Raw genomic sequence first — 25,195 nt, 5'->3', positions numbered from 1 at the left:
TTGAACAATGCGTTGCAGAGCGCACTCCGTACGGACACCGAGCCGCGCCGCAGCCACACTGCGGCAGCGCACCGAAGGCCCCGAAAGTGCCTGCGCCGCGAGCGCACGTGCCGTGTCGCCCGCGGCGATGGCCTTGGTTTCAGCGCCCTGCAGGGCTTCTCGCAGGCGCGTGTGCCCAGCGTGGGGCGATCCGGAGCCACGAGAACGGCTCTTCCACAGCCACTGCGCAAGAACGCGATGGCCTAAGGTCCGATGCAGGCAGAGCACGTGACCTAAATACCGGGCGGACTTACACGTGACGACCCAGGTAGCGCGTTTTGGGCCGGGCTGAGCACGTGATAGTACCCTCCTGTCCCTGGCGTGTCGGCGTGGTCGGTCCCAGGCATCGCGCCGCACATATACACAAAAGTGTGGCATCCCGCCGCTTTGGGCACTAAAGGCAGAAACTGGATAGAGCGGTGCTTGTATAAAAGAAGATGAGGCGAGCGCGATGAGACGCAGGCTACAGCAGGTAGAAGCAGGGTTGTCAGTACGCTCAAAGCCAGTACAAACTTTCGCACGCAAGGTACTCGCGGTTGGTTCTCGCTAACACTCTCTACAAATGTCACTTTCAAAAACAAACAATACGGGCCAGGACGCCGTGGCGCTGGCGCCATACTACACAAAGCCCGTGGAATCGTCGCGGCCAGACTTGGCGGCGATCTACACGCCGGCGTCGCAGGCCGACGACGACGAAGACCTCATAGTGGACCTCAGTACGGGGTCTCTGCAAACCACGACGCTGCGCAGCTGGCGGCTGATGGCGCGCGTGCAGCAGCAGCTGGAACGGCTGTAACGAGGCGCCGGGGCGCCGGCCGCCGCAGGGACGCGGCTTATAGGTAGGCCAGGATGTAATAGAATATAGTAATGGATTTCGCACGGAAAACAAGAACGCGGCGCACGTGATCACATATGGAACGCGACTTTGCCCATCACGTGATGCGTGCTATCACACGACCAATGGCTGTTTCGCGGTCACGCTGTATCCACGTGCAAATATGTACATCACGTGATCCGTGCGTCGTGCTCGACGCCGCCGCGTAAAAATTTTCTGATCCCTCGTGCTCACTCCTGGCTGTCACCCTGTTAGCACACGCTCAAAACCTTCTGCATCGCCTCCCGAGCTCCCCATTGCGCGCCGCCTCTGCAGTCTCTCGACGCCAACCACTGCTCTCGCCCTTCCCGCACCGATTTCCCGCGATGTTCGGCTCCACAGGAACGGCTTTTGGCAACTCGGGCTCCACGCCCTTTGGGTCCGCCGCGACCCCCGCCACCACGGGCGCCTCGCCTTTTGGCAGCGCCGCTCCCAACCCCACGCCAGCGTTCGGCGCCGCTCAGCCGTCCAACGCGGCCTCCGGCTTCGGCGGCTTCGGCGCCGCCAACAGCAACCCCTCAGCCGGCGGCACAGGGCTCTTTGGTATGTCTAACAACAGCAACTCCTCCTCCTCCACCACTGGCGCTGCGGCGCCCTTTGGTCAGGCAACATCGGCTCCCGCCAACGGCCCGTCCCTGTTTGGCTCAGCCGTGCCCACGGGCGCCCCCAACACCTCTGTCCCAGGCGCGGCCCAGGGTCCCGGAACCGCCATCAAGCCCTTCTCCACGTACACGGAGAAGGACGCCACCACGGGCTCCAACAATGTGTTCCAATCCATCTCCTGCATGCCCGAGTACCGGGCGTACTCCTTTGAGGAGCTGCGGTACCAGGACTACCAGGCCAATCGCAGGTTCCCAACCGGCCCCGTGGGTTCTGCCGGTGTTGCCTCGCCATTTGGCGCTCAGACCAGCTCGCCGTTCGCGCAGAACAATAGCACTAATACTAACGCCTTCGGAATGGTAGGCAACAACAACAATAACAACAACAACAACACCACCGGCGGGCTCTTCGGTCAAAACAACACTGGGGCCGCCGGTACCTCTGCTTTTGGCCAGCCTGCTGGCGGCTCGCTCTTCGGCGCCAACAACGCTGCCAACAATTCTCCCTTCGGCCTGAACAAGCCTGCTTCCTCGGGGGGCCTGTTCGGGCAGCCTAGTAACACGGCCGCCCCCGGCGGTAGTGGTCTATTTGGCCAGTCTAACAACACCGCGCAAGGCTCCGGCGGTTTATTTGGCCAGAACAACAACACGGGTACCACTGGCAGCAGCATGTTCGGGGCTACAAACAATGCCCCTGGGCAGCAACCTGGCGGTTTGTTCGGCCAGCCCAGCACGAACACCGGAGGCGGACTCTTCGGTCAAAACAACAACGCAAATGCCAACAACTCTCCTTTTGGCCAATCAAACACCAACACGGGCGGCGGCCTATTCGGCCAGAACCCCAACAACGGGGCCGCCAACTCTCCTTTCGGCCAAAACAACCAAGCGCAAGCCGGAGGTGGCCTCTTTGGAAATAAGAGCGCTCCTTCAGGCGGACTATTTGGCCAAAACAACAATACTTCGGGTGGTGGCCTTTTTGGTCAGGCCAACAACACGAACAACTCTCCGTTTGGACAGAACAATAACGCCGGAGGTGGTCTATTCGGTCAGAACAACTCTGGTAATACCGGAGGGGGTTTGTTCGGGCAGAACAATAATAACAATAACACCACCGGTGGGGGCCTCTTCGGCCAGAATAACAACAACAACAACAACGCAGGCGGTGGCCTCTTTGGCCAAAACAACAATAACGCCACAGGGGGCGGGTTGTTTGGTCAGAATACTGCAAACAACTCAACCTTTGGCCAAAACTCTGGCTCCGCTCCTTTTGGACAGTCTCAGCAACAGGGCAGCTCCCTTTTCGGCAACAAGCCAGCCGGTTCAGGCGGGCTCTTCGGTCAGAACAATACCGCTTCTACAGGCTTTGGACAAAACAATTCAAGTGCCGGTGGTGGGTTGTTTGGTCAAAACAACAACAATAACAGCACAGGCAACACCGGAGGGCTCTTTGGCCAGAATAACACTAATACAGGCAGTGGTCTCTTTGGACAAAACAACAGCCAGCAGCAACAGCAACAACAACCTGCAGGTGGTCTCTTTGGGCAGAACACTCAACAGAACCAAGGGGGGCTTTTCGGCCAGAACAACGCCAACACCGGTGGAGGTCTTTTCGGCCAAAACAATCAGCAACAGCAGCAACAGCCATCTGGTGGGTTGTTTGGCGCAAAACCAGCCACTGGTGCGACCGGTGGGGGCCTCTTCGGTCAAAATAACAATCAACAGCCACCAGCTACTGGGGGCCTCTTTGGTCAAAACAACAACGCCAACCAACCTTCGACGTCCGGTGGGCTCTTTGGAAACAAGCCCGCGGGCTCTACAGGTGGCGGATTGTTTGGACAAAACAACACTGCTGGTAACACAGGTACCACTGGTGGAGGGCTCTTTGGCCAGAACAACTCCACTGCCGCAAACAACAGCTCAGGCGGGGGGCTCTTTGGCGCTAAGCCTGCTACTAACACCGGAGGCGGCCTATTTGGCAACAAGCCCGCGGGCGCTCCAACCACCGGAGGCGGCTTGTTCGGTTCCAAGCCCGCCGGAACCGCTACCGGAACCACCGGCGGAGGTCTCTTTGGTGCTAAACCAGCTGGCGCCGCTACTGGCGGTCTTTTTGGTAATACAAATGGCACGAACAACACCAATGCCACTGGCACGCAGCCAGGTGTGTCAGGTGGTCTTTTCGGAAACCAACAAAACCAGCAGCAGGCGGCACCAGGCTCTCAGCCATCCTTGCAACAAACCGGCGCCAATCCATATGGCACCAACGAGCTGTTCTCCCGTGTTTTGATTCCTGACTCTATTACGCAGCCCACTAAGCCAAGTGCCACTAAGTTGAATGCAGACTTCAAAAAGAAGGCTAGTCTTTCTGGAGCGTACAGATTGGCGCCCAAGCCTCTCTTTGCTCCTAGAAGCGCGTCAACCAGTCCAGTGGCTCGTTTGGGGTCTACCACTACTTCTCAAAGCAATGGAAGAGTTTTGTCGGTGGCATCTTCCACAGATTCGCTCGGCAGGGAAATCGTGCCCGCAAACACTGGCTCATCGTCTATCTTCACAAATGAAAGTGACGAGCTCATACTTTCTTCTAATGATACCCTGTTCAATCCTGATAAGAAGTCATTTAAGAACCTCATTATAAACAGGAAGAAGATGGAAGACACCGTCGATTCCAAGGAGGATGACCAAGTGTTGAGGATCACATTCAAGGCTGATGGAGATTCCACCAGTAACGAAGGGGTCCAAGGGGGTGCTAAGACAGAATCAACGAAGATCGAGACACCTCTTTATGACGATGTTCAAGGAACGCCACTCCGTCAAGGAAGCAGGATCGATGCGCCCTTCAAAAACAGCGTATCGACGCCATTGGCCAAGACTCCGTTGAAATCGTCGAACTTGGCAAGCTCTTCTGCCACGTCTACCACTATAAACGAGAAACCATCAGGTGTTATTGGCGATGACATTTCTTTCATGGACGATGGCTACTACATCTCGCCATCTCTTGAGACCCTGTCCTCCATGACCCTACTGCAGCTCCGCAAGGTCAGTGGTCTAACCATTGGCCGCCGTGACTACGGTAAAATAGATTTCCTGGAGCCTGTTGACTTGTCCAACATCTCTTTGCCCGCTCTATGTGGGCAGCTTGTGGTCTTCGAGCCTAAAACGTGCACAGTATGCCCCAACGCGTCAATGCAACCAGCCGAAGGCGAAGGGCTGAACGTACGTGCTCGCATCAGCACCTCTGGGTGCTACCCGGTGGACAAGTCTACCAGGAAACCCATTAAGGATCCTAACCATCCTATAATAAAGAGACACATTAACCGGCTGAAGAGCATTTCAGACACCAAGTTTGACAGCTACGACCCACAGACAGGCACTTGGGTCTTCACCGTTGACAGTCCTGTGTAACAAAACATCTGCATTTAAAGCGCTACAACCTAAGGCGCATTGTAAATAACGCTGCCTCGAAAGGCTTCAGAGTTTTAATCCGAGAACCATGAAAGTTTTCTATGCATTGGCCCTTGAAAGGCCTGTTTCTTTAGTGTTTATATTTACATATTGGCATCACTGGTTGTTACAGGCGGGGCTGCAGGCCCAGCACCATTGCTGGCAGCATCTGCGGCCGATGGGGCATCTTCTTGTGGGGGCGCGTGGACGTCATTGATCTTGTCCAGGGACCAAGCGACAGGATCTGCCACGAACTGGCCGCCATATATTTGCGAGTACCATTGCTGAAGCTTGTCGTAGAGTCCGGCCTCGCGCAGCTGATCTTGCTTCAGGTTGAACAGGGCGCTAATGTTTATGACTAGCTCATGATCGGAGAGAAATACCGTAATCAATTCGTCCTGGGTGCCTCGCAGCGCCGAGCACTGCTCCAGTTCGTCAAGCAGGACGTGGAGGTCCTCGGTGACGCTCTTCCTCTTCGTGTCAAAGACAATCCCGACAAGCATCTTGTTGACGATGCCCAGCCTGTCTCGCAGGTCTGCTTTAAACTCGTTGTGCACCTCTAGGTTCCTTTTCTGGGAGAGCTTGTTGACGAGCGAGTTGAACTTGGAGACCGGGGGGTCCTGAGGGCCCAATCCAACTATCGACCAGTCCTCGTCGTCCTCGAACTTGTACTTTTCGACCTCCACCTTTTGAGGCTGTTTTTTCTTGTGTGAGCGGGCCTTTTTGGGCGCGGGCTCATCCTGCAGCTCCTGGAGCTCAGGCTCCCGCTCGTTGGTGCGCGCGCGAGTTCTCTTGGACTGGCGCGTCCCGCGGACCGGGCGGCGGCGGTGGGTGGTGTCGTCCTCGAAATCCGAGTCCGACCCCGAGGATGGGAGCTCGCTGAGCGGGCTCTCTTGGTCGGCGTCAGCGTCAGCGTCTTCGTCCAGCGGCTCCTGCTCCGCGGCGGGCTCTGCCTCTCCCTCCTCCTCATCTTCCTCTTCCTGCTCTGCCGCAGGCTCCACGTACTCCTCCTCCGCGGGCTTGCCGCTGGACCCGTACTGCACAAACTCCAACACGTCGATGGCGTCCGGGCCGTGTGTACCGCGGCGCGCCAGCTCGAATGCCGGGATCAGTTTCTTACTCTTCTTGGACGACTTGGAGAGCCATGCATCGCACTGCTCGGGCGTCAGCGGCTTGAAGTCCGTGGGCTTCAGCCATATGTACGAGTCGTCGCACAGGAACTTGAGCAGGTATGAGTTGTGCGGCTTGAAGTTCTTGCGGAACCGCAGCGTGTCACTGTAGGGGATGAAGTTCTCCGGGTTCTGCTCGTCGTCCAGCTCTTCCACCGTGGGGCGGCCGGGCCTTTCCTCTAGCACATTGGCCGGGGCGATCTCTTCGGGCACCACCAGCGCGGGCCACGCGGGGAAGCCTTTGACCTTGGCGAGCACTATGTCTGTGGGCTGGTATATGTGCTTCTTGGGCGGCATGGCGGCGGGCGCGATAGTTGTTGTGGGCTTGGTCCGTCGTGGAGCGCGTGAGTGTGTTTTACGCGCGCGCAGAGGACGCGGGCCTTGTAGCACGCGGGACGGCGCGGACGGAGGGGAGGTGTTGCGTTCATAGTGATATATGGTTAGTCACGTGTATGTACGTCACGTGGTTTGATTGTCACGTGTGCTGATTATGTCAGCGTGATATGAGTAGCTGCGAGGTCGAGATCGAGGTCGAGGTCGAGGGCGAAAGCCGCGGGCTGGGAGCTGGGAGCTGGGAGCTACGGGCTGCGGGCTGCGGACGAGGCAAGGCGACAACGTACTCGGGCCGTTTAGTACTGGCCCTGCTGTGGGTTCACGCCGTTGAAGTACTGCTGGTACACGGCGGCCTGGTCCGCGCTGAGGTACGCCGCGGCCGGGTTGCCGTACGCCGCAGCGGCAGCCGCCTGCGGCGGCTGTTGCTGCTGTTGCTGCTGGTGTGGGTGCTGCTGGGCGTGTGCGTGGGCGTGGGCGTGGGCGTGCTGCTGGACCTGCTGCTGCTGCTGCTGGTGCGGCTGCTGGCCGTGCTGCTGGGGCGGCGCGCCCGCCATGGGCACCTGCTGGTGGGCGGATGGGAGCTTCGCGGCGTCGTCGTCGTCGTCCGCGTCTTCGTCGTCGTCTTCCTCCTCCTCAGCGTCTTCGTCTTCCTCGGGCGCGTTCAGACACGCCTGGATGAGGTTCTTGCCCTCGGGCTGCGTCACGATGGGCTGAAACTTGGGCGTGGTGAACGTGTACACGAGCCCGGTCTCAGAGACCACCAGCAACAGCACCTGCGTGCCCGTGAGCACGGACAGCTCGTACGCCTTTTTCATGATCCCATGCTTGCGCTTGGAGAAGGTGATGTGCCGTCTGGTCTTGTCCTGGATGAACTTGATCTCGATCTTGCGGCGCTCCTTCTGCTGCGGCTGCGGCTGTGGGCCGGCGCTCAGCTCCTTGTCGTCAACGCCTGTGTCGGACATGGTGTGTGCGTATGTGTGTGTGCGGTGCTGTGGGGAGAGAGGGCGATGCGCAAGGGTTCTCCGGGGGACGCTGAGATGGGGCAGGGTCGGTTAGTCCTGTTCTAGTCAAAATCCCTTTTAAAGTAAAAGAGCTCTCAACTGGGTAACGGATGTAGGAGTTGCCTAAAAGAGGTGCGGCGGGTTACCCGGGGGCGCGGGGCAGGAGGTCGCGGCGCACGTCCATGTCACGTGTCAATGCGCTGTCTCTGAGTCACGTGCGCGGTGCTCCCTGCGTACGTAGTGATGTTCTTCTCACGTGACTCGCCCAATCACCGCGTCGCGTTCGCGTCGCGTCCCGCGCTCGGCGCCGCCGCACACCGCACACACACGCGCGACATAAAAGGCCCCAGCGCGTGCGCACGCGCCTTACACACACACACACACCCACTCACCCACTCACACACACCCGCCTCCTCCACCAATGTCGTCCCAGACCGAGAGAACCTTCATTGCCATCAAGCCCGACGGCGTGCAGCGCGGCCTCGTGGCCAAGATCCTCGCGCGCTTCGAGGACCGCGGCTTCAAGCTCGTCGCCGTCAAGCTGCTCAGGCCCTCGCAGGAGCTGCTCAGACAGCACTACGCGGAGCACGTGGACAAGCCTTTTTTCCCCAAGATGAGCGCCTTCATGAGCTCTGGTCCCGTGCTCGCCACCGTGTGGGAGGGTAAGGATGCGGTGCGCCAGGGCCGCGTCATCCTGGGCGCCACCAACCCGCTGAACTCGGCGCCGGGCACGATCCGCGGCGACTTTGCCATCGACATGGGCCGCAACGTGTGCCACGGGTCCGACTCGGTGGAGTCCGCGCAGCGCGAGATCGCGCTCTGGTTCCAGCCGGAAGAGCTGGTGGAGTGGACCCCTGCGCAGGCTGCCTGGGTGTACGAGTAGGCGGGCGGCGTGCGAAGTGACGCGCTCGACGCTAATTACCACCACGTGATCGCATCCGTGTGCCGTGACATCCCTCGCCGTGCCTCGTGCCGGCCATGCATTCACCGCTCACGTGATGCACATCGCCTTTCTCCCCCCGCGCAAGCCATACGTATGCTCGTCCCTACGTATGCGCGTCTGTGCCCGTCTCTACGTATCCCTTGTGTATGCTTCCGCTATAAATCGCGCCGTTGTGCCTCCCCTGCCGCCCCGTCTGCGGCGCCGCCTTGAGGTTGCGGCGGGCACGCCCGCCAGCATTGCTGCCAGCTAGCGCGCTTTGCTCAGCGTCGCGGGGTACTGGCGTAGGGGCGCACAGGCCCGTGGCAGCAGTATATAAGGGCGGCGAGGCCGCGCGTACATATCGGCCTGGGCCCGCGGAGCCGGCTAGAGCACAGTAGCACACCAGCACACCAGCACACCACATAATGAGACCAGCCTCCTGCAGAATCGCCGTCAGACGTCTCACCAACATGTCACAGAGAGCCAACCACGAGCAGAGGGCCGACACGCCGCCCTCGCAGTTCTTCGGGTACCTGGCCGGGTTCGGCGCGCTCGGCGTCGTCGGGTACGCAGGCATCAAGTGGATGTACAAGGACACAGAGATGGAGCACGTGTTCAAGCGCGAGCGCAACCAAGGCCGCACGTCGCTGGAGCCGGAGAGCTCGGACAGCAAGGCGTCGGACAAGACGCGGGACGTGTAAGGCGCGCGGAGGGCGCGCACGCACGGTGTGTACGGTACGTAAAGAATGAACGAGCATGGCATAGTGTACGAGAGGGCGGCGCGGGGCGCGGGTCACGTGAGTGTACTCGCACGTGTTCGTGGCCTGTTACACGTGACTCAGACGCGGCGTGTCTCCTCGAGTGACCACGTGACCTCCCCATGCCTATGTACCTCGCCCGCCGCTCCCCCTTTCATCAAACGGTTGTTTGGCCGAGCGGTCTAAGGCGCCTGATTCAAGAGTCACTCTTAACGTTGCTGACAACGGAACACTCAGGTATCGTAAGATGCAAGAGTTCGAATCTCTTAGCAACCATTATTTTTTTCGCGCGCAAGGGTCCGCTCCCGCTCTCGCCCCCTGCGCCCAGCCCACAGACGGGCCCGCGGGCTCGGCCCCTCTCCCCCTCCCCCTCTTCTTCTATACGAGGTCCGCCTCCCGCTCCCGCTCGCTCTCACGCCGTTGGCGTTCATAATGCGCCCTGCTGCCGCTGCAACGCGTAAAAAATTTTAAAAATAAGGAAGCGAGTGCATCTCGTGTCGTGTCAGTCGATCTACGGCAAAGTATATAAAAGCACGGGGCAAAAACGCGTGTGGGTCGGTTCCCAGGCACAAAGGCAGCAAGGACCCATTTGGAACCCATTTGCACAGATCGAGACTCATCTAGACTCGACCGCGCACAGCACAAGAGATCCAAGCATGGTGAACGCCAAGGAAACGCCCTCCAAGGCCGCAGCGTCCGCGCTGTCGGACCTGGAGCTCAAAGACTCCAAGAACAACCTCTCCGGCCGGCTCGGCGCGGTGCCCGAGAGCGCGGGCGAAGACGCGGCCGCGCTGGAGCTCAAGCTCAGCCAGGCCGCCGAGCAGCACCGGCAGTTCCTCAAGTCGCACCACGTGCACCGCCACCAGCTCAAGGAGATGGAGAAGGAGGAGCCCCTGCTGATGGAGAACAAGCGCCGGTTCGTGCTGTTCCCCATCAAGTACCACGAGATCTGGCAGGCGTACAAGCGTGCCGAGGCGTCGTTCTGGACCGCGGAGGAAATCGACCTGTCCAAGGACCTGCACGACTGGAACAACCGCATGAACGAGAACGAGCGCTTCTTCATCTCGCGCGTGATCGCGTTCTTCGCCGCGTCCGACGGCATCGTCAACGAGAACCTGGTCGAGAACTTCTCCGCCGAGGTCCAGAGCCCCGAGGCCAAGTGCTTCTACGGCTTCCAGATCATGATGGAGAACATCCACTCCGAGACCTACTCGCTGCTGATCGACACCTACATCAAGGACCCCAAGGAGAGCGACTTCCTGTTCAACGCCATCGAGACCATTCCGCAGATCAAGGAGAAGGCCGAGTGGGCCATCCGCTGGATCCAGGACGAGGACGCGCTGTTCGCCGAGCGCCTGGTCGCCTTCGCCGCCGTCGAGGGTGTGTTCTTCTCGGGCTCCTTCGCCGCCATTTTCTGGCTGAAGAAGAAGGGTCTGATGCCGGGCCTCACCTTTTCCAACGAGCTGATCTGCAGGGACGAGGGCCTGCACACCGACTTTGCATGCCTGCTGTTCGCCCACCTCAAGAACAAGCCCGACCCAGCCATCATCGAGCGCATCATCACCGAGGCCGTGGAGATCGAGCAGCGCTACTTCAGAGACGCCCTGCCCGTGTCCCTACTGGGTATGAATGCCGATCTGATGAACCAGTACGTCGAGTTCGTCGCCGACCGCCTGCTGGTCGCCCTGGGCAACCAGAAGTTCTACAACGTCACCAACCCTTTCGACTTCATGGAAAACATCTCGCTTGCGGGCAAGACCAATTTCTTCGAGAAAAGAGTATCGGATTACCAGAAGGCAGGCGTCATGGCCAAGTCCACCAAGGCCGAGACCGAGGGAGGCGAGTTTGCGTTTGATGAGGATTTTTAGATGGGATACCTACGTACAATTTTCAAGTGTTTTTGAGTTTCACCGGCTGGGGCTGAGCGCGCGTGTTTGATGTGTGTGCGTGTGTGTGTGCGTGTGTGCGTGCGTACACGTGCGTCTGTGTGTGCGAGCCAGCCCTTTCCTACGTGTATATGACTTTATATGACCGCGCACATCGGAGTTTCACAGTGCTCCGGTCCATATTTAACGCTCCAGGACATTGCCTGGCTCTTCAATGACGCTGTGCCCGCCATTATGGTCCTGCGGTGACCGCGGCGAGCGTCAGCTCGAAACACGTCTTTCATATAAAAAACGATTGGGGCATATATTCACATCTACACATCTAATTGCAATTGCGCTGCTTATTCGGCAAAGTGTCTCAAGATTTCCTCAGCAGCCTTGATACCGCTGACAGCCATGGCACCGAAGGTTGGACCCATTCTGTTGCAGCCCTCCAGCTCGGCCACTTCCATACCGGCAAAGTACATGTTTGCGACTCCGGAGTAAGCGCCAGCGCCTTTGACCACACCGGCCTCAGCACGGTTCATGTCCAGACCCTTCATTCCGCCCAGCTTCTTGTTCTTGTCGATCGACACAATTCTCTTGGCGGAGAACGCGCCGAATGGACCGTCGTGACCTGTGGTTGACAAGATGACACCGTGCTTCTTGCTAGGGTCGCGGGTGCCGTCGTTCTGGTAGCCGCTCAGCTCGATAACGTTAGGGTCCATGCAGCTCTGTAGGTCGTGCGCCATCGACACCAAGGTCCAGTTGGTCACCACACCAGCGACGCTCACGCCGCCGGTGTTGTCGTCGGCAGGTCTCGTGACCAAGTCCTCCACGGCAGTCGCGTTGAACAGCTTGAAGTTAGGGAATAGTAGCACCTTGCTCAACACGGTCGAGGTGAATAGAGCCGCGTGCTTGACGACCACGTAGTCACCCTCGTCCTCGTATGGCAGCTCCAGCTCGTCCAAAAATAGGTGCGCGGGCTTTCTCATGATCATCGCGCTGAACAGCTGGCCACCGAGCCATGCGCCGCCACCTGGCGCAACATTGGACTCCACGCAGGCAACCTTCAGGTCTGGTCTGTTCTTGGCGATAACGTACGCGGCAGACAGACCCGAGGAGCCGGCGCCCACAATGACAACGTCGCTCACGGCGAACTTGTCCATGTCCTGGAAGTAGCGCGAGGTCATGGCACGTGACACAGTAGACTCGCGGATTGGCGCGAACTGGAAGTCGGACCAGTCCTCTTGCTTGACAACGTCAGACAGGGCGTGTCTGATTGTGCCGGCAGACACCTGCAATTGAGCGGTTTCGGTGTTGGTGGTGGTGGTAGACATTTTTTTGGGTTCAGTTCTCGTGTGCTGGAATCTGGATACTGTCAGAGGGAAAAGACTTATAACAACACAACAACAAGTCTGGCAGGATCCTAGCGAACGCCGCGCCTTCTTATACGTTTCCCGCCACGCTCCTGCTGCTCTCGCCCGGCGCTGTCAATTACTCTCATGCTCCTCCCCTGCTCGTTCCCTTGCAGAGCCCGCGCCCCAACAGCATGTCTTAGGAAACACTTGGAATGGGAACGGACCATTTCAGTACTTGCATCTTCCAAATTACGTTACTGGATCGCGCTCCATATCGAGAAAACGGCACATCTTCCCCTAAGCCGCGTAAAAACCAACACGCGCCACCATGTTATGTGGCGAGATGCAAATTCATGTATTCAAAGGGCATGGCGAAGTATGAATTAAAGCATATCTTCTCTCCGCAAAGTGTCGAGGCCTTTGATCTCTCGGCCGGCTGGATATTCGCACAAAGAAATAATTAAGCTATCAGAGCAGTTTTCGTTGCTTGCGATATCGAGTCTTTCGGAGTCTTCAGCCGTTCATGTCACGTGCTCGATATCGTTATTTGGTCACGTGACTTGTGGCGGCGTATGGTGACTTGTCGTCGTATTCAGTGACTTTTACGTCGGCTCATAGCACTCATCAGCGGCTTGTATCGTCTAGCCGCCAGCGCCCGCGCTATAGGCCGCAGACCACGGTTTGCGCGCAACAAATCCCCTCAGCTGTGACTCACCGTCGCACTTGGAATGCAGCTGGCCTGCAGCGTCTAGCTAGTGAATTTGGGATCGCCGTCTGTGTTATCAACCCTACGCAGGGCCCCGGGGTGGAAAATTTTTCAAGCGCGCTAACGCTAGTAAGGACCGGTGTGAAAGCCCAGAACGGAGCGCCTGAGGCAGGGACTGGGACCTGTGTAGCCATACAAACAGGCTTGTGTCGCACCTGGCGCAAGACCCTGTTGGCAGTGTGCAGTACACCGGCGCGGCCCCGGTCACACCTAAATGGCCCACCCAGCTTTTTGCAAATCAGTGGTCATAATATTCATGTCACTGTTGACGATATGGTGTCGGCTGGTAAGTGGGAGGCCACCACAGAAGATATCAGCCGAAGATGCATGAAGTTAAGAGCCGACTGATGAGATTGGCGGTGTATATAAGAACAGCAGTATCGCGGGTGGAGCAAGAGTTCGGTGCGACTGACACCCATCAAGTAACTCATTCGATTCGAGCCACCCAGCACGTCTCGAATTTTACAGAATATGGCATCGATCAGTTCTTCAGAACTGGAAAGCATACAGTCACATGCTCAAGAATACACACCACACCAGGAAAAGGTGAGCGGCGACGGCGCCACGGGCGCGCAGACGCACAGGATGATGTCGAAGGAGTCCGACGAGGCCGAGCTGCGTAAGCTGCTCACCGCGCACAGCCGCGGTGTTCAGAAGAGGCTATCGCGTCTCGAGTCCAACACGCACGGGATCGGCCCTGTGGAACCTCCGCTGGATCTCGAAAGGCGTGAAACGCGGCCTGCGCCGGATTCGACGTTCCACGAACAGGATAAATGGAAGTACCCCATCGACGAAGAAACCGGCATGAGAATAGTGGAGTTTATCGACGACGACAGCGAGGACCCTAGAAACTGGCCCACGCGTCAGAAGTGGAACTACACCGTTCTGCTCGGTATCATATGTTTCGACGTCGCCATGATGTCTGCGATCATCACAGGCGATATGGACAGCCCCGCTGCGTATTTCGGGGTTTCCATGGAGGTCATGTGCCTGTGTGTCTCTTTGATGGTGTGGGGGTTCGGTCTCGGGCCCATGCTCTTCGCTCCTCTATCTGAGGAGTTTGGGAGAAATCCCGTTTACCTGGTCACTCTGTTTATTGCTGTCGTCTTCATTGTTCCCTGCGGTGCAGCCAAGAACATCGGCACACTTTTGGCCTTCCGGTTTTTGGACGGACTCGCCTTTAGCGCTCCTATGTGTCTAATTGGAGGCTCTTTGAGCGACATGTGGAGAAATAAAGAGCGTGGTGTGGCCATGTCTTTATTTTCTGCAGCTCCCTTCTTGGGACCTGTCATGGGCCCAATCGTCGGTTCGCTGCTCTCAGTCAAGTGCTCCTGGAGATGGGTCTACTGGTTTATGGTGATTTTCAGCGGTTGTCTGTACGCCGTTATGGCCGTCTTCTTGCCTGAAACACACCATCAAACCCTTTTGAAAAAGCGCGCAAAGAAGTTGCGTAAGCTAACAGGAGACCCATCTTACCGGGCCATCTGCGAAATAAAGGTGAGGTCAATGAAGGAAGTTGCCCAGGAAACTTTGTTTAGGCCCTTGGTTTTACTCACTGAGCTCATTGTTTTCCTCATCACCATGTACATGTCTGTCATTTACGGTCTGCTTTACATGTTCTTCTTCGCATACCCGATGGTCTATACTGAGGGTAAGCATTATGGTGCCATCAAGACAAGCATCATGTTTATCCCAGTTGGCGCTGGTGTTATCGGTTCAACAGTCGCCGCACCATTCCTCAACAAAGACTACGTGAAGAGAGCCCAACGCTATCTGGATAGGGGCGAGGTTCCTCCTGCAGAGCTTAGACTAATACCCATGATGATCGGCTGCTGGTTCGTGCCTGCAGGTCTGTTTGCGTACGCCTGGTCATCCTATCCGCGTTTGTCGTGGGCAGGCCCATGCTTCAGCGGCTTTGCATGCGGTTTTGGCTTCAACATGCTTTACAACCCTGCCAACAATTACATTGTGGATTCTTACCAACACTACGCGGCGTCAGGTCTCGCTGCTAAGACTTTCGTGAGATCTATGTGGGGTGGTGCGGTTCCTCTCTTTACCATCCAAATGTACCGCAGGCTTAACTACGAATGGGCTAGTACTTTAATGGCCTTCATTTCCCTCGCCTGTTGTGCAATTCCATACCTGTTCTATTTCTACGGAGCGAGAATTAGGCAAAAGTCAAAGTACGCTTATTCGCCCTCCGTCGACACAACAAATACCACGCGTACTGACATCGAAAACCAGGCGGCTGGCAGTCACTCGTCAAACTCAGAAGGGAGTTCTAAAGTCTAGATTATACCGATGGCTGTTAGTAACCTTGGACATATCAACTAGAAAGCTTTTAATCGTTAAATACAAAATCAAATAATACCATAGTTTTTGTCTCTCTTTCTGTTGTGTTTACATTATGATCTCACGCAAAGATTTCCTACATTGCATTTCGTTGGTTCTCTGCCTCAAAAACTAAGCTCTTGAACAAAACATATAATCGTAAACAAATATCAACATCTTGGAAGATGATCCAAAATGAGCCTTCAGAAGCCCCTGCTTGATGCTATCGTGGAATCGGACCACGAAGGGAGTGTAATGGTTGACCATGCAACCGATGACTCGACAAGCGAGGTTGATGAAAGCTTTGTTCAACTTGACGGAGACGAGTTCAGACTTGACCAAGAGGCTAGACGAAAAGGTCCTGTTGGGAAGAAGCTATTTGTCGAAGAAGACAGCATAGCTGAGTCGCCTCTTCGGAATGGCCTGCTGGGTCCAAGTCTTATAGCCTCTTCACCTCAGAAGTCTGATTTGGAAAGCCCGTCAAAACGTGTTCAGTTCAAGCACCATATTGATTCTGCAAGCGAGGAGGAGCCAATCTCAGAACAGCCAATAGACCAATGGAACTTCAAAGATTTGATCGGGGATAGGTTCCGGGAACGGCTACCAGAAACCGACCTCAAAGCCTGGCAGCGGCCCTCCAAAAGACTGCTTAATAGCATAACGGACATTTTAGAGAATAACATCGACTTGGCTTTGGAAGCTACGTTTGAAAAGTACGAGGCAGAGTGCGAGCGGCTGGCTATTGGTCGCAGCGTTAAGCACATCCGGAGGGACAAGGAACGCATGTTGCATAAAACAATCGGGAAAATCGAGCGGCAACTCCAGAGTTCCAAGTTTCCTTCCCGCGTTAAAGATCGCGATTTCGACATTGAATACATTTACGCCAAGCGGACCTTCATCCAAAACAGTTTTTCTCAAGAGTTAGAGCATACAGATTCAGTCGAGCACCAGGTTTTAAGGGAGCAGAAAGCCTTGGAAGACTTGAAGCACGTTCAAGCTAAGCTTTCAAATCGTGCGCTTAGACAAACCAAGCTCCTTACGGAGCAGCTGTCACATAATCTTCATCCAGCATTGAGTAAAGCAATGGTCAACTCATTCGGGCTCATAGGGGATAATGCCATAAACAAGGAGCGCTACAAAAAAGATGTCGATGAACTCAACTTAAAGCTAGCTGACCCGTCCGCTGGTGTCACTCATTCCCTGCTTCACAAATATTTGCCCTCTCTAAAAAACTACGAAAAGACTGCCGAGAAGCTACAGGGTAGTCTCCCGAACTTAAACTAATTATTTGGTAGGCTGGCAGCGAAGTAAGTAGAGCCTTGACTTGACTAGCAAGCGAGTGTCTTGTGGTGTACTCTAACTAACCTTTTGTATCAGTGTGTACCTTGACACGAAAAGGCAAAACATCAAGGGCGTAACGTATTTTTGCATCAAAACATATCATCAGATACCAAATCTCAAAGAGTCGTCAGTGAGGCAATTGAGAGGCCTTTCTGGGAGTTTGGGATTCCTTTTCGACGGCCAGTTTGTTTTCAGAGACTACTGCTTTGAACCGATCTGCCAGTAGCCGGAATTATGAAGGGAACCTATAGTGGCAAGAGAAGAGAAGGCAACGGGAATTCTAACAACGGTATAAACCGGAATCCCAATGCAAATACTAGCAGCGGTGCCTTTTACGAAACAGAGGAGACAACCAAAAACTTCAATGATCGTCTGAACTATCTCCTAGCTACTAGCATCTCAACTGAAGCAACAGTGACCGTTACTACGGGCGTGAAATATTCAGGTATCTTGGCCGCATGTAATCCAGAGGGGTCTAACGGCGTCGATGTTGTGCTAAAGTTTCCCAAAGTCATCGACAAAGGTTTCGCAACCAGCAACATCGACCAGTTGGCGAGCGATTTGAAGGAGAACCTTGTGATCAAGGGCGAAGATGTGGCGGAGCTCCAACTCCACGACGTGAATTTCTCCGGCGAAGGAAAGGTTGGTAAAGAGGCAAAGGAGGAAAGCGGACAGAAGGCCGAAGTGAAGGCCGAGTTCAAACCTTCCAGCAAGCTTGCAGGTCCTGCCACCGAACGCAAAATTAAAGCTGAATTTAAAACGGACACAGACATATCCGGAGCGAACACAGTTATTAAGGAGCGTGAGCTCGAGAAATGGGTTCCTGATGATCACGAAACTTTTGACATGAATGAGAGCCTGGAAGACAGCACCACGTCCTGGAACCAATTTGCTGTGAACGAGGAGAAGTTCGGCGTCACTTCAACATTCGACGAGCATTTGTATACCACGAGAATAAACAAGGACGATCCCAACTACTTACATCGTCTGAAGGAGGCTGATCGAATCGCGAAAGAAATTGAGTCCCAAGGTGCTTCAGGCAATGTGCACTTAGCCGAAGAGAGAGGTATTATTGTGGATGACTCTGGTATAGACGAAGAAGACAAGTATTCGGGCGTGGACCGTAGGGGAGATGAACTGCTTGCTGCTCTCAAACTAAATGCCAAGAGCAACCCACCAAAGGCCAAAAAGTACGTGCCACCAACTTTGAGAAGCCAGCCTCACAACGCTGACCCAGCTATTATCTCGTCGAAGGCCGCAGTTATCTCGCCACAGACCGTACACCCCAAAGAGCACAAAAACCAGGAACTCGCGCCCGAAGGAGGACACTCTCATTCTCGCAAAAAGAACCAACTTGACGAATTAAAGGAGTTTTCCGAGAAGTTTAAAGTTCCTTACGAAATGCCTGAGGAGGTGAAGGCCATGTTGAAGAAAAGCAGTGAAAATTCTCCAAAGGCTCCACAAGCCGCTCTGAAGGTGAATCCTTCTCTGCCCCCAAAGCCAACATCCACTCCTCCCACCAACCCTAACTCGTCTGCATCCTCGAAGAACGCTAGAGCTACACGGGACCTAACTCCTTCAGCAAACAAGGCAGAGTTGAGAAAACCACCCGCAAGAATGTCGCAGGGCCATACCCCAGTGCACTCACCATCATCCGGGAGACACGCAAACATATCAAGGAGACGCAATATCAGCCAGGGATCGTTTTTTGGATCAAAATGTCCTCTTGCAAACAAAAAAGACTTCTCGAAGAATTTCAATATGTTTATCAAAGGGAAGGAGGCATTTGAGCAAAATCGTGCAGCAGGAAAGTCAAAGGGCGGCGCAGCTTCCGTTTTTGTCATCGAGAAGCCCTACTTCACTGCCCCTACATGGTTCAGCAACGTGGAGCAGTCCTACAGAACAATGTTCCCTGATGAGCATACCGCGATTCAACGGTCACAGATGAAGATGCAACAACGCAGCATGAGCGCCATGTCATCTCCAGGAAGCCCACATATGATGGGTGTCCCTGGAATGATGATGGGGATGCCTATGGGCCCCAGCGGGTCTCCAAACCCCTACATGATGGCTCCTAACGCAAGTGCTAATATGTACATGCCGTTTCAGCCTCCCGCCTTCTATCCGCCAGTAATGCAAATGATGCCTATGGGTGATGAGAGAGGAGGCTCTGGGACACCGCCTCCCCAAAATACTGGCTCCCCACTTGGCGGGCCCACTTTCATGAACGCAGGCCCGGGGGGTCCCATTCCACCATTCAACTACTCAGCGGCTGCCCCCTTCCAGCCCGTAATGGGCTCACGGTCCTTCCGGCAAGGTTTCCAAAACCAGTCCTATCAAAATCATCACAATCGGCACAGGGCGCACGATCGTTGATTGAAAGACAAGTCTGAGACCTTGCCAATTCCGTATAGTCCTTAAACAATATATAGTCGCAGTAAACAAAAACAAAAATACTCGGATCTTCGCTGCTTCGCAGATGGTCAACTTCGTATCTTTCAGTTCTGACTGAGTTAGAATTAACTCAGGGCATCGCTGCTGGAAAAATGAAAAAAGCTTGAATTAGAGATGTTGAAAGTCGGATGAGCAGAAACGACAGCAGCTGGGACGAGTGCATGCACAGTTCAATTGATGTCAACATTCTTCAGAGGTCCAGTATGCGGGACAGATAATTGTAGATCACGACTTTGGCGTATCATTGACGGGAGAAGGACTTGTCAGTATGGCCATGTCATGGAAGGCGATGTCGAGTTTAATGACGACGAAGATGACATTAACAGCATGGGTGTTATCACAAGAAGACTCAATTTGACTACCAATGCCACTGGAAGTTTTAGGTCAAGCATGAACTCCCAGTCGCAACTCAGCCAAAAAGAGGACGCTAACCAGAAAGTATATGGCGCCGAAGGCGAGAGGCTGTTCCTACGCTGCTTCCAGTACATTCTGAAGCTGCAGTGCACTTGGCTGATCGAGCATCAAAACTTCCCGCCAGTTTTTACGGACGTCGTGAAGCTGATGTGGATGCGTTTTATAAGGTCGCTTGAAATTGCTGACCAGCGCTCGGCTACTGGCGATGACAACGGGGGCACGTCTATGCAGGTCCCTGGAAAGAAGCCCCGGCTGTCTCTCTTGTCATCGATATGCCTGCTATATATGGCCAACACACACCTCAGGATGCCTGTTCACTCGTGCGACTACATCCGGTGGATATGTTCCATGAAGCTGGTCTACTTCAAAGCCAATCTACATCTACCGGCCCTTTGGAGAAAACAGCTTCCTAATTACTACCACCAGGTCCTAGAGGGTGGCAAAACGCCCAGCGAGGGCCAGTTCTTTCACAAGCTGGCACACATGTGCTTCGCGGTGCAATTGTCGTCGTGCTTCAGTACCTACGTCAGCTATGAGGCGCTGACACTCAAGCTGCTCTTCGCGGTGAAGCTCCCTCCGCAGATTCTTTTCGATGTAAAAGAGCTCATCAGAATCTCCGGGGAGAGCGACAGTTCCTTCTGCCTCTACGAAAACCACAGAGAACGTGTCGAGCGCCTCTACCAGTGTTCAGATCTGCGAATCGCTGCCTACTTCATACTTGCCGTGCGCTACAAAATTTTGCAGGACGACCCGTTCTTCGTGAACTACTGTCTAGCATGGCTCGAAATCGAGGGCTCCGAGGACAGTCCAGCGGCGACAGAAGACCTCGTGACAAAGCTCTCGCACGACGCGGCATCGCTGCACCAAAACAATCACCGCTGGAGCGACCAGCAGACCACAGATTACCTAGACTGGATGGAGCAGCACTTTCTACCGGCGAGCACAAAGACCCAGACGGAGGCCCAGACAATTGATCACAGGATTGCCAGTAAAAAGCTTTATTCAATGTTCCCACTTGAGAAGGCACCAACCGGAAGTGCAGAGGACCGCGCTACGCGTCCGTCTTACGTGGACAAAACCCAGGAAGCATATCTCGAAATCTCCGACGCGTTAGCTCACGGGGTTCGCGTCCCGCGGCAGAAGCAGACCCCGATGTTGGCCCAACTGGCCGAGGCCAAATTGCTACGTGAGATTTCTTACCGCTTCGCAGTTTCACAACCGCAGCTCCGTGAGTGCCTGGGCCACCTGCAGAGCCGCATATGCAAGACACGGAATTCAATGAATTGCGCATCCTGATGCATTTGTCGCCGTAATTTCACGAAATCGGCATCGGGAAGTGTCCTGCGCGCATCACTGAACGCTCCTGCAGGAGTCACCACAACCGCGCTCAATTACATACCCAATAGAGGCCTGAATGTCCGCAATCGGACTGCTCTTAGTGCCGATCGCCGAGCAGGGTCGTGGCCGTTTTTCGCATCTTTTTTTTTTTTCGTTATTCTCGTGTTTTTTTCCAGGTGGAGAGTATTAGTCGCGTTCCTTACATTCTTTAAAGGGAAGTTTGATCTGGCGGAGTTGATGCCTACACGAAGAGAAATTGTGGTGCTAAGGAGGGATCATAGCGACCAAAAATGTTTGATCGAGGTATTTGAATCTTAAGATTCAAGCGGACCCGCTAGAGTAAAGAAAAGCCGGAAATTCTGCCGGGATCAAACAGTCGCTGTACTACTAAGATAATGACGACATCTCAAGCTGACACGAAGTTAGAAGAACTCGAGAAGAGGGGCCACGCCCGGAGGCTGGGAAATCTGGAAAACTACTTTGCCCTCGGGCAGCGCCAGGATCTGTACTCAAACTTCGGGATGTTCTGCGAGCTGGACCGCGCATGTTCGGAGAACGAGCTTGCAGAAGCGCTCCGGGGCATGTGTCTGGAATACCCCCTACTGCTGCACACGGTGTTGGAGAAAAAGGAAGCGCAGGACGTGAATTTCTACCAAACGTCGGAGTACCTGTCGAAGCCGTGGCCACAGCACGACTACATTCGGGTGCTTCAGAGGGTGCGTTTTGCCGACGTCCTACTTAACGATCAGGAGGAGTATGCCGAGATCGTTAACGCCGCGCTGAAGGAGTTTGCGAGTAACGGCGGGCAGTACTCCAGCGAGGTGTTCGAGCTGATTAACAAAGTGCGGATCCCCTACTGCCACAACTCAAGGCCCAATTGGCGTATTATGTGTTTCCCTGAAGAAGGCAACGCTCAAAGCCGCGAGTGGCGCAAGATCCTGCTGCTGTCTAACCATTGCTCAAGCGACGGCATGTCATCTGCCAACTTTTTTCACGATCTACAAGACCACCTCAACAATCTCCCTCCCTCGCTCCCCCAGGCTGACGTTATTTTCGACTACTCACAGGACCACGAAACGCTGGGAAAACTGCCGGCCCCGATCGAAACTCAGATCAGCTACGTGGGCCCAAAGTCTTATTTCGCGCAGCTAGTTGGTAACCAGGTCCTACGTGAATACTTTGGTTACAAGTCCCCAACTCCGCCGATTCCGAGGGTCAACGAACCTGGCGGAAACGACTTTTACAGCTATTTCTTGAAAATCACGCCTAGCGAAGTTGCGGCTGTCAAAAAAAAGCTCAAGAACAAGCTGGATCCTTCGTGTACTCTAACTCCGTTCTTTCAGGCTTGCTGGTTCGCGGCCTTGTACAAAAGTGGGATTGTTTTCAGCAAGTCCTTCTCCCAACAGCTATCCAACATCATGGTGGCCATGAATACCGCTCAGCTTTTGCCAGAAGACAAGCAGCTCAAAAAGCAGTATAGATACGGCGCGAACGTCGGGGGTTCACATTACAACTACCAAATATCTTCTTTCAACGTTGCAGATAAGCCAGAAGCATTCTGGAAACTGGTCAGATACTACCAGGACGTATTTGTTGACGCGAAACGGAAAAAGCATTTCCTGTACCCACTCGGCGCGCTCATGATTGACTCCATCTATAAAACGAAGAACATTGATCTTGCTGTGACCAATAGCATATTAGGCAAATCGCGTCTAGGCACGATGCTGAGTAACGTTGGATATTTCCCCCAAAAGGCAAGGGCCACTGTGGGTGGCTTTCACATTCAAGACCTGATCTTCGCGCAAACGACAGGCAGCTTTAGGTTCACTTTTGATATCAACCTCTGTGCGACCGATATCGGCGGCCTCAACATTACCGCGTGCGTCGCAGAGGGCGCATTGCCTACGAGAGAGGATTGGAAGAAGCTGTGTGAGCTGTTCAAGACAATCATATTGGAAAGCTGACGCTGCCGCCCTTGCAAGGCTTGTTTTCCCACCATACCCTGGGGCGTTGCGCTAATGCTCGCTGCTGCACCGCCTCGCTAGTGTTTATCTCTAGCCGCTTTCCCTGTAAGTACCGTTCAACTGCTCCTTCAAACGAGCATCAGATGATCATCGCATTCATCGTATACGTAGTGTTAGAGCGGGGCCTTTCATGCGCTTCGCTCGTTGTATCGTTTAGCGGGATCACCGTTAGTGATCGTTTAATAAATTTTCACTAAAATCGAACCATTTAATACGAGTTTACGTTAAGTCGAAGCCACTTTGTATCGCTTACAAGCTACTATACGGGCTTTCTACGAGTTCATTGTAAGTTTCCAGGCTGGTATATAAGGATATCGCGAGAACAGAGGCACTTTTTTGTTGGAGTTGATCGTGTATATTTAGTTTTACGAGATCAACAATCTAAACTTGGGAGACAGGTGCAATTGATATAACTTCTAGGATAAACTCAACAATGTCCGGAGGAAAAGCCACTAACACTGATTTGAAGAACGCGGACGCGTCTATCACCTACGACGCCATCATTGTTGGATGCGGTGTTATCGGTCCTTGCGTTGCCACAGGGCTGGCCAGAAAGGGCAAGAAGGTTTTGATCGTAGAGCGCGAATGGTCGATGCCTGACCGTATTGTTGGCGAACTGATGCAACCTGGTGGTGTGAGGGCCCTGAGGAGCCTGGGAATGGTGCAATCCATCAACGATATCGAGGCTATCCCCGTCACAGGTTACACAGTCTTCTACAACGGGGAAAAGGTGGCCATTCCCTACCCATACAAAGCTGACATTGCGCCAGTGGAGAAGGTCCCCAAGCTGGTTCGTGACGGTAATGACAAGGTCACAGAGGACAAGACTATTCACGTGAAGGACTTCGAAGAAGATGAGAGAGAAAGGGGCGTGGGCTTCGTTCACGGAAAGTTCTTGCAGAACCTGAGAGCCATTGTGGCCGAGGAGCCTAATGTCACCAGGCTGCAAGGTAACGTCGTCGAGATCCTAAAAAACGGTCACAATGAGGTTGTTGGTGCTAAGGTGGACATCGACGGCCGCGGAAAAGTTGAATTCAAAGCGCACATTACCTTTGTCTGTGACGGTATCTTCTCCAAGTTTAGAAAGGAGCTATCTACCGATCATGTTCCTACTGTTGGATCTTCATTCGTCGGCATGAGCCTTTTCCATGCGAAAATGCCTTCCCCTAACCATGGCCACGTCATTTTGGGAACCGAGCACATGCCAATCTTGGTTTATCAAATCTCGCCCGAAGAGACCCGTATTCTTTGCGCATACAACTCTCCTAAGCTGCCATCTGATGTCAAAGCTTGGATGACCAAGAAAGTTCAGCCATACATTCCTGAATCTCTGCGGCCATCCTTTGACGAAGCTTTAGCTCAAGGCAAGTTTAGATCAATGCCTAACTCGTACCTGCCTGGGAGACAGAACAATGTAATTGGCATGTGTGTCATTGGTGACGCACTAAACATGAGGCATCCACTGACTGGAGGAGGCATGACTGTCGGCCTAAACGACGTTGTATTGCTAATGAAAAAAATCGGCGATTTGGACTTTAGCGATCGCGAGGTTGTTCTAGATGAGTTGTTAGATTATCACTACGAAAGAAAATCCTACGACTCTGTCATCAATGTTCTATCAATCGCCCTATATTCGCTATTCGCCGCAGACAGCAAAGACTTGAAGGTTTTGCAAAAGGGCTGTTTCAAGTACTTCAAGAGAGGTGGCGACTGTGTAAAGCTTCCAGTCTCCTTCCTATCTGGTGTCATGCCTCGCCCATTTTTGCTTACCAGGGTTTTTTTCGCTGTCGCCTTTTATGCTGTTTACGTGAATTTCCAGGAGAGAGGTATGGCAGGTTTCCCAGTTGCTTTGATTGAAGCTTTCTCTATCCTTTTCACAGCTGCTAGAGTTTTCACCCCATACTTGTACACCGAGATGATCGGTTAAGCTGTTGCATGATAGAATGTATAATAAACGCACTATTTAACGAGAGCGTCAATCATTAGGTTTGACGCTATATGAATTATATAACTCACAGAGGCTTCAGGAATTATCGCTATGTCGAAATGGGCTACTACTCGCGCCCTTCAAAAGTTGGCGAGCACGTGAACGAAGAGGATTTACATTTTAGAAAATGATTATTATAATTCTTTGGACTCTGGGTAGCCAGAGTTACGTTTTGGTACTC

General features: G+C 54.1%; 13 protein-coding genes and 1 non-coding gene across 14 annotated transcripts; 10 read left to right on the top strand and 4 right to left on the bottom strand.

The window, feature by feature from the left end:
- Positions 1-1,239: 1,239 nt before the first annotated feature.
- KLTH0B04070g (KLTH0B04070p) lies at positions 1,240-4,911 on the top strand (the record flags this gene model as incomplete). Its single annotated transcript, XM_002551919.1, has 1 exon — positions 1,240-4,911. The coding sequence occupies one exon, from the start codon at positions 1,240-1,242 to the stop codon at positions 4,909-4,911; it is 3,672 nt and encodes a 1,223-aa protein (XP_002551965.1).
- A 143-nt stretch (positions 4,912-5,054) lies between these two features.
- IOC4 (Ioc4p) lies at positions 5,055-6,416 on the bottom strand (the record flags this gene model as incomplete). The annotated part of the gene is made up of 1 exon (XM_002551918.1): positions 5,055-6,416. The coding sequence occupies one exon, from the start codon at positions 6,414-6,416 to the stop codon at positions 5,055-5,057; it is 1,362 nt and encodes a 453-aa protein (XP_002551964.1).
- A 332-nt stretch (positions 6,417-6,748) lies between these two features.
- On the bottom strand, positions 6,749-7,414 carry KLTH0B04026g (KLTH0B04026p; the record flags this gene model as incomplete). The annotated part of the gene is made up of 1 exon (XM_002551917.1): positions 6,749-7,414. The coding sequence occupies one exon, from the start codon at positions 7,412-7,414 to the stop codon at positions 6,749-6,751; it is 666 nt and encodes a 221-aa protein (XP_002551963.1).
- A 460-nt stretch (positions 7,415-7,874) lies between these two features.
- Positions 7,875-8,336, top strand: YNK1 (nucleoside diphosphate kinase; the record flags this gene model as incomplete). Its single annotated transcript, XM_002551916.1, has 1 exon — positions 7,875-8,336. One exon carries the CDS (start codon positions 7,875-7,877, stop codon positions 8,334-8,336), a length of 462 nt encoding a protein of 153 aa, XP_002551962.1.
- Positions 8,337-8,499: 163 nt separating this feature from the next.
- On the bottom strand, positions 8,500-9,138 carry KLTH0B03982g (KLTH0B03982p; the record flags this gene model as incomplete). The annotated part of the gene is made up of 1 exon (XM_002551915.1): positions 8,500-9,138. The coding sequence occupies one exon, from the start codon at positions 9,136-9,138 to the stop codon at positions 8,500-8,502; it is 639 nt and encodes a 212-aa protein (XP_002551961.1).
- Positions 9,139-9,296: 158 nt separating this feature from the next.
- Positions 9,297-9,409, top strand: KLTH0B03960r. The gene is made up of 2 exons: positions 9,297-9,334; positions 9,366-9,409. It is a non-coding gene; the product is annotated as a tRNA-Leu (tRNA).
- A 380-nt stretch (positions 9,410-9,789) lies between these two features.
- Positions 9,790-11,001, top strand: RNR4 (ribonucleotide-diphosphate reductase subunit RNR4; the record flags this gene model as incomplete). The annotated part of the gene is made up of 1 exon (XM_002551914.1): positions 9,790-11,001. One exon carries the CDS (start codon positions 9,790-9,792, stop codon positions 10,999-11,001), a length of 1,212 nt encoding a protein of 403 aa, XP_002551960.1.
- A 359-nt stretch (positions 11,002-11,360) lies between these two features.
- On the bottom strand, positions 11,361-12,338 carry THI4 (thiamine thiazole synthase; the record flags this gene model as incomplete). The annotated part of the gene is made up of 1 exon (XM_002551913.1): positions 11,361-12,338. One exon carries the CDS (start codon positions 12,336-12,338, stop codon positions 11,361-11,363), a length of 978 nt encoding a protein of 325 aa, XP_002551959.1.
- Positions 12,339-13,596: 1,258 nt separating this feature from the next.
- Positions 13,597-15,417, top strand: KLTH0B03894g (MFS transporter; the record flags this gene model as incomplete). Its single annotated transcript, XM_002551912.1, has 1 exon — positions 13,597-15,417. The coding sequence occupies one exon, from the start codon at positions 13,597-13,599 to the stop codon at positions 15,415-15,417; it is 1,821 nt and encodes a 606-aa protein (XP_002551958.1).
- Positions 15,418-15,651: 234 nt separating this feature from the next.
- On the top strand, positions 15,652-16,740 carry OKP1 (Okp1p; the record flags this gene model as incomplete). The annotated part of the gene is made up of 1 exon (XM_002551911.1): positions 15,652-16,740. One exon carries the CDS (start codon positions 15,652-15,654, stop codon positions 16,738-16,740), a length of 1,089 nt encoding a protein of 362 aa, XP_002551957.1.
- Positions 16,741-17,031: 291 nt separating this feature from the next.
- Positions 17,032-19,173, top strand: PBP1 (Pbp1p; the record flags this gene model as incomplete). The annotated part of the gene is made up of 1 exon (XM_002551910.1): positions 17,032-19,173. One exon carries the CDS (start codon positions 17,032-17,034, stop codon positions 19,171-19,173), a length of 2,142 nt encoding a protein of 713 aa, XP_002551956.1.
- Positions 19,174-19,428: 255 nt separating this feature from the next.
- RRN7 (Rrn7p) lies at positions 19,429-20,961 on the top strand (the record flags this gene model as incomplete). The annotated part of the gene is made up of 1 exon (XM_002551909.1): positions 19,429-20,961. The coding sequence occupies one exon, from the start codon at positions 19,429-19,431 to the stop codon at positions 20,959-20,961; it is 1,533 nt and encodes a 510-aa protein (XP_002551955.1).
- A 437-nt stretch (positions 20,962-21,398) lies between these two features.
- On the top strand, positions 21,399-22,967 carry ATF2 (alcohol O-acetyltransferase; the record flags this gene model as incomplete). The annotated part of the gene is made up of 1 exon (XM_002551908.1): positions 21,399-22,967. One exon carries the CDS (start codon positions 21,399-21,401, stop codon positions 22,965-22,967), a length of 1,569 nt encoding a protein of 522 aa, XP_002551954.1.
- A 493-nt stretch (positions 22,968-23,460) lies between these two features.
- On the top strand, positions 23,461-24,954 carry ERG1 (squalene monooxygenase; the record flags this gene model as incomplete). Its single annotated transcript, XM_002551907.1, has 1 exon — positions 23,461-24,954. One exon carries the CDS (start codon positions 23,461-23,463, stop codon positions 24,952-24,954), a length of 1,494 nt encoding a protein of 497 aa, XP_002551953.1.
- Between the last annotated feature and the right edge of the window lie 241 nt (positions 24,955-25,195).

The sequence above is a fragment of the Lachancea thermotolerans genome (genome assembly GCF_000142805.1).
Source record: "Lachancea thermotolerans CBS 6340 chromosome B complete sequence".
Taxonomy (NCBI): Eukaryota; Fungi; Ascomycota; class Saccharomycetes; order Saccharomycetales; family Saccharomycetaceae; genus Lachancea; species Lachancea thermotolerans.
The sequence above is the reverse complement of the archived record's forward strand: the minus strand, read 5'-3'. Positions and strand labels throughout refer to the sequence as shown.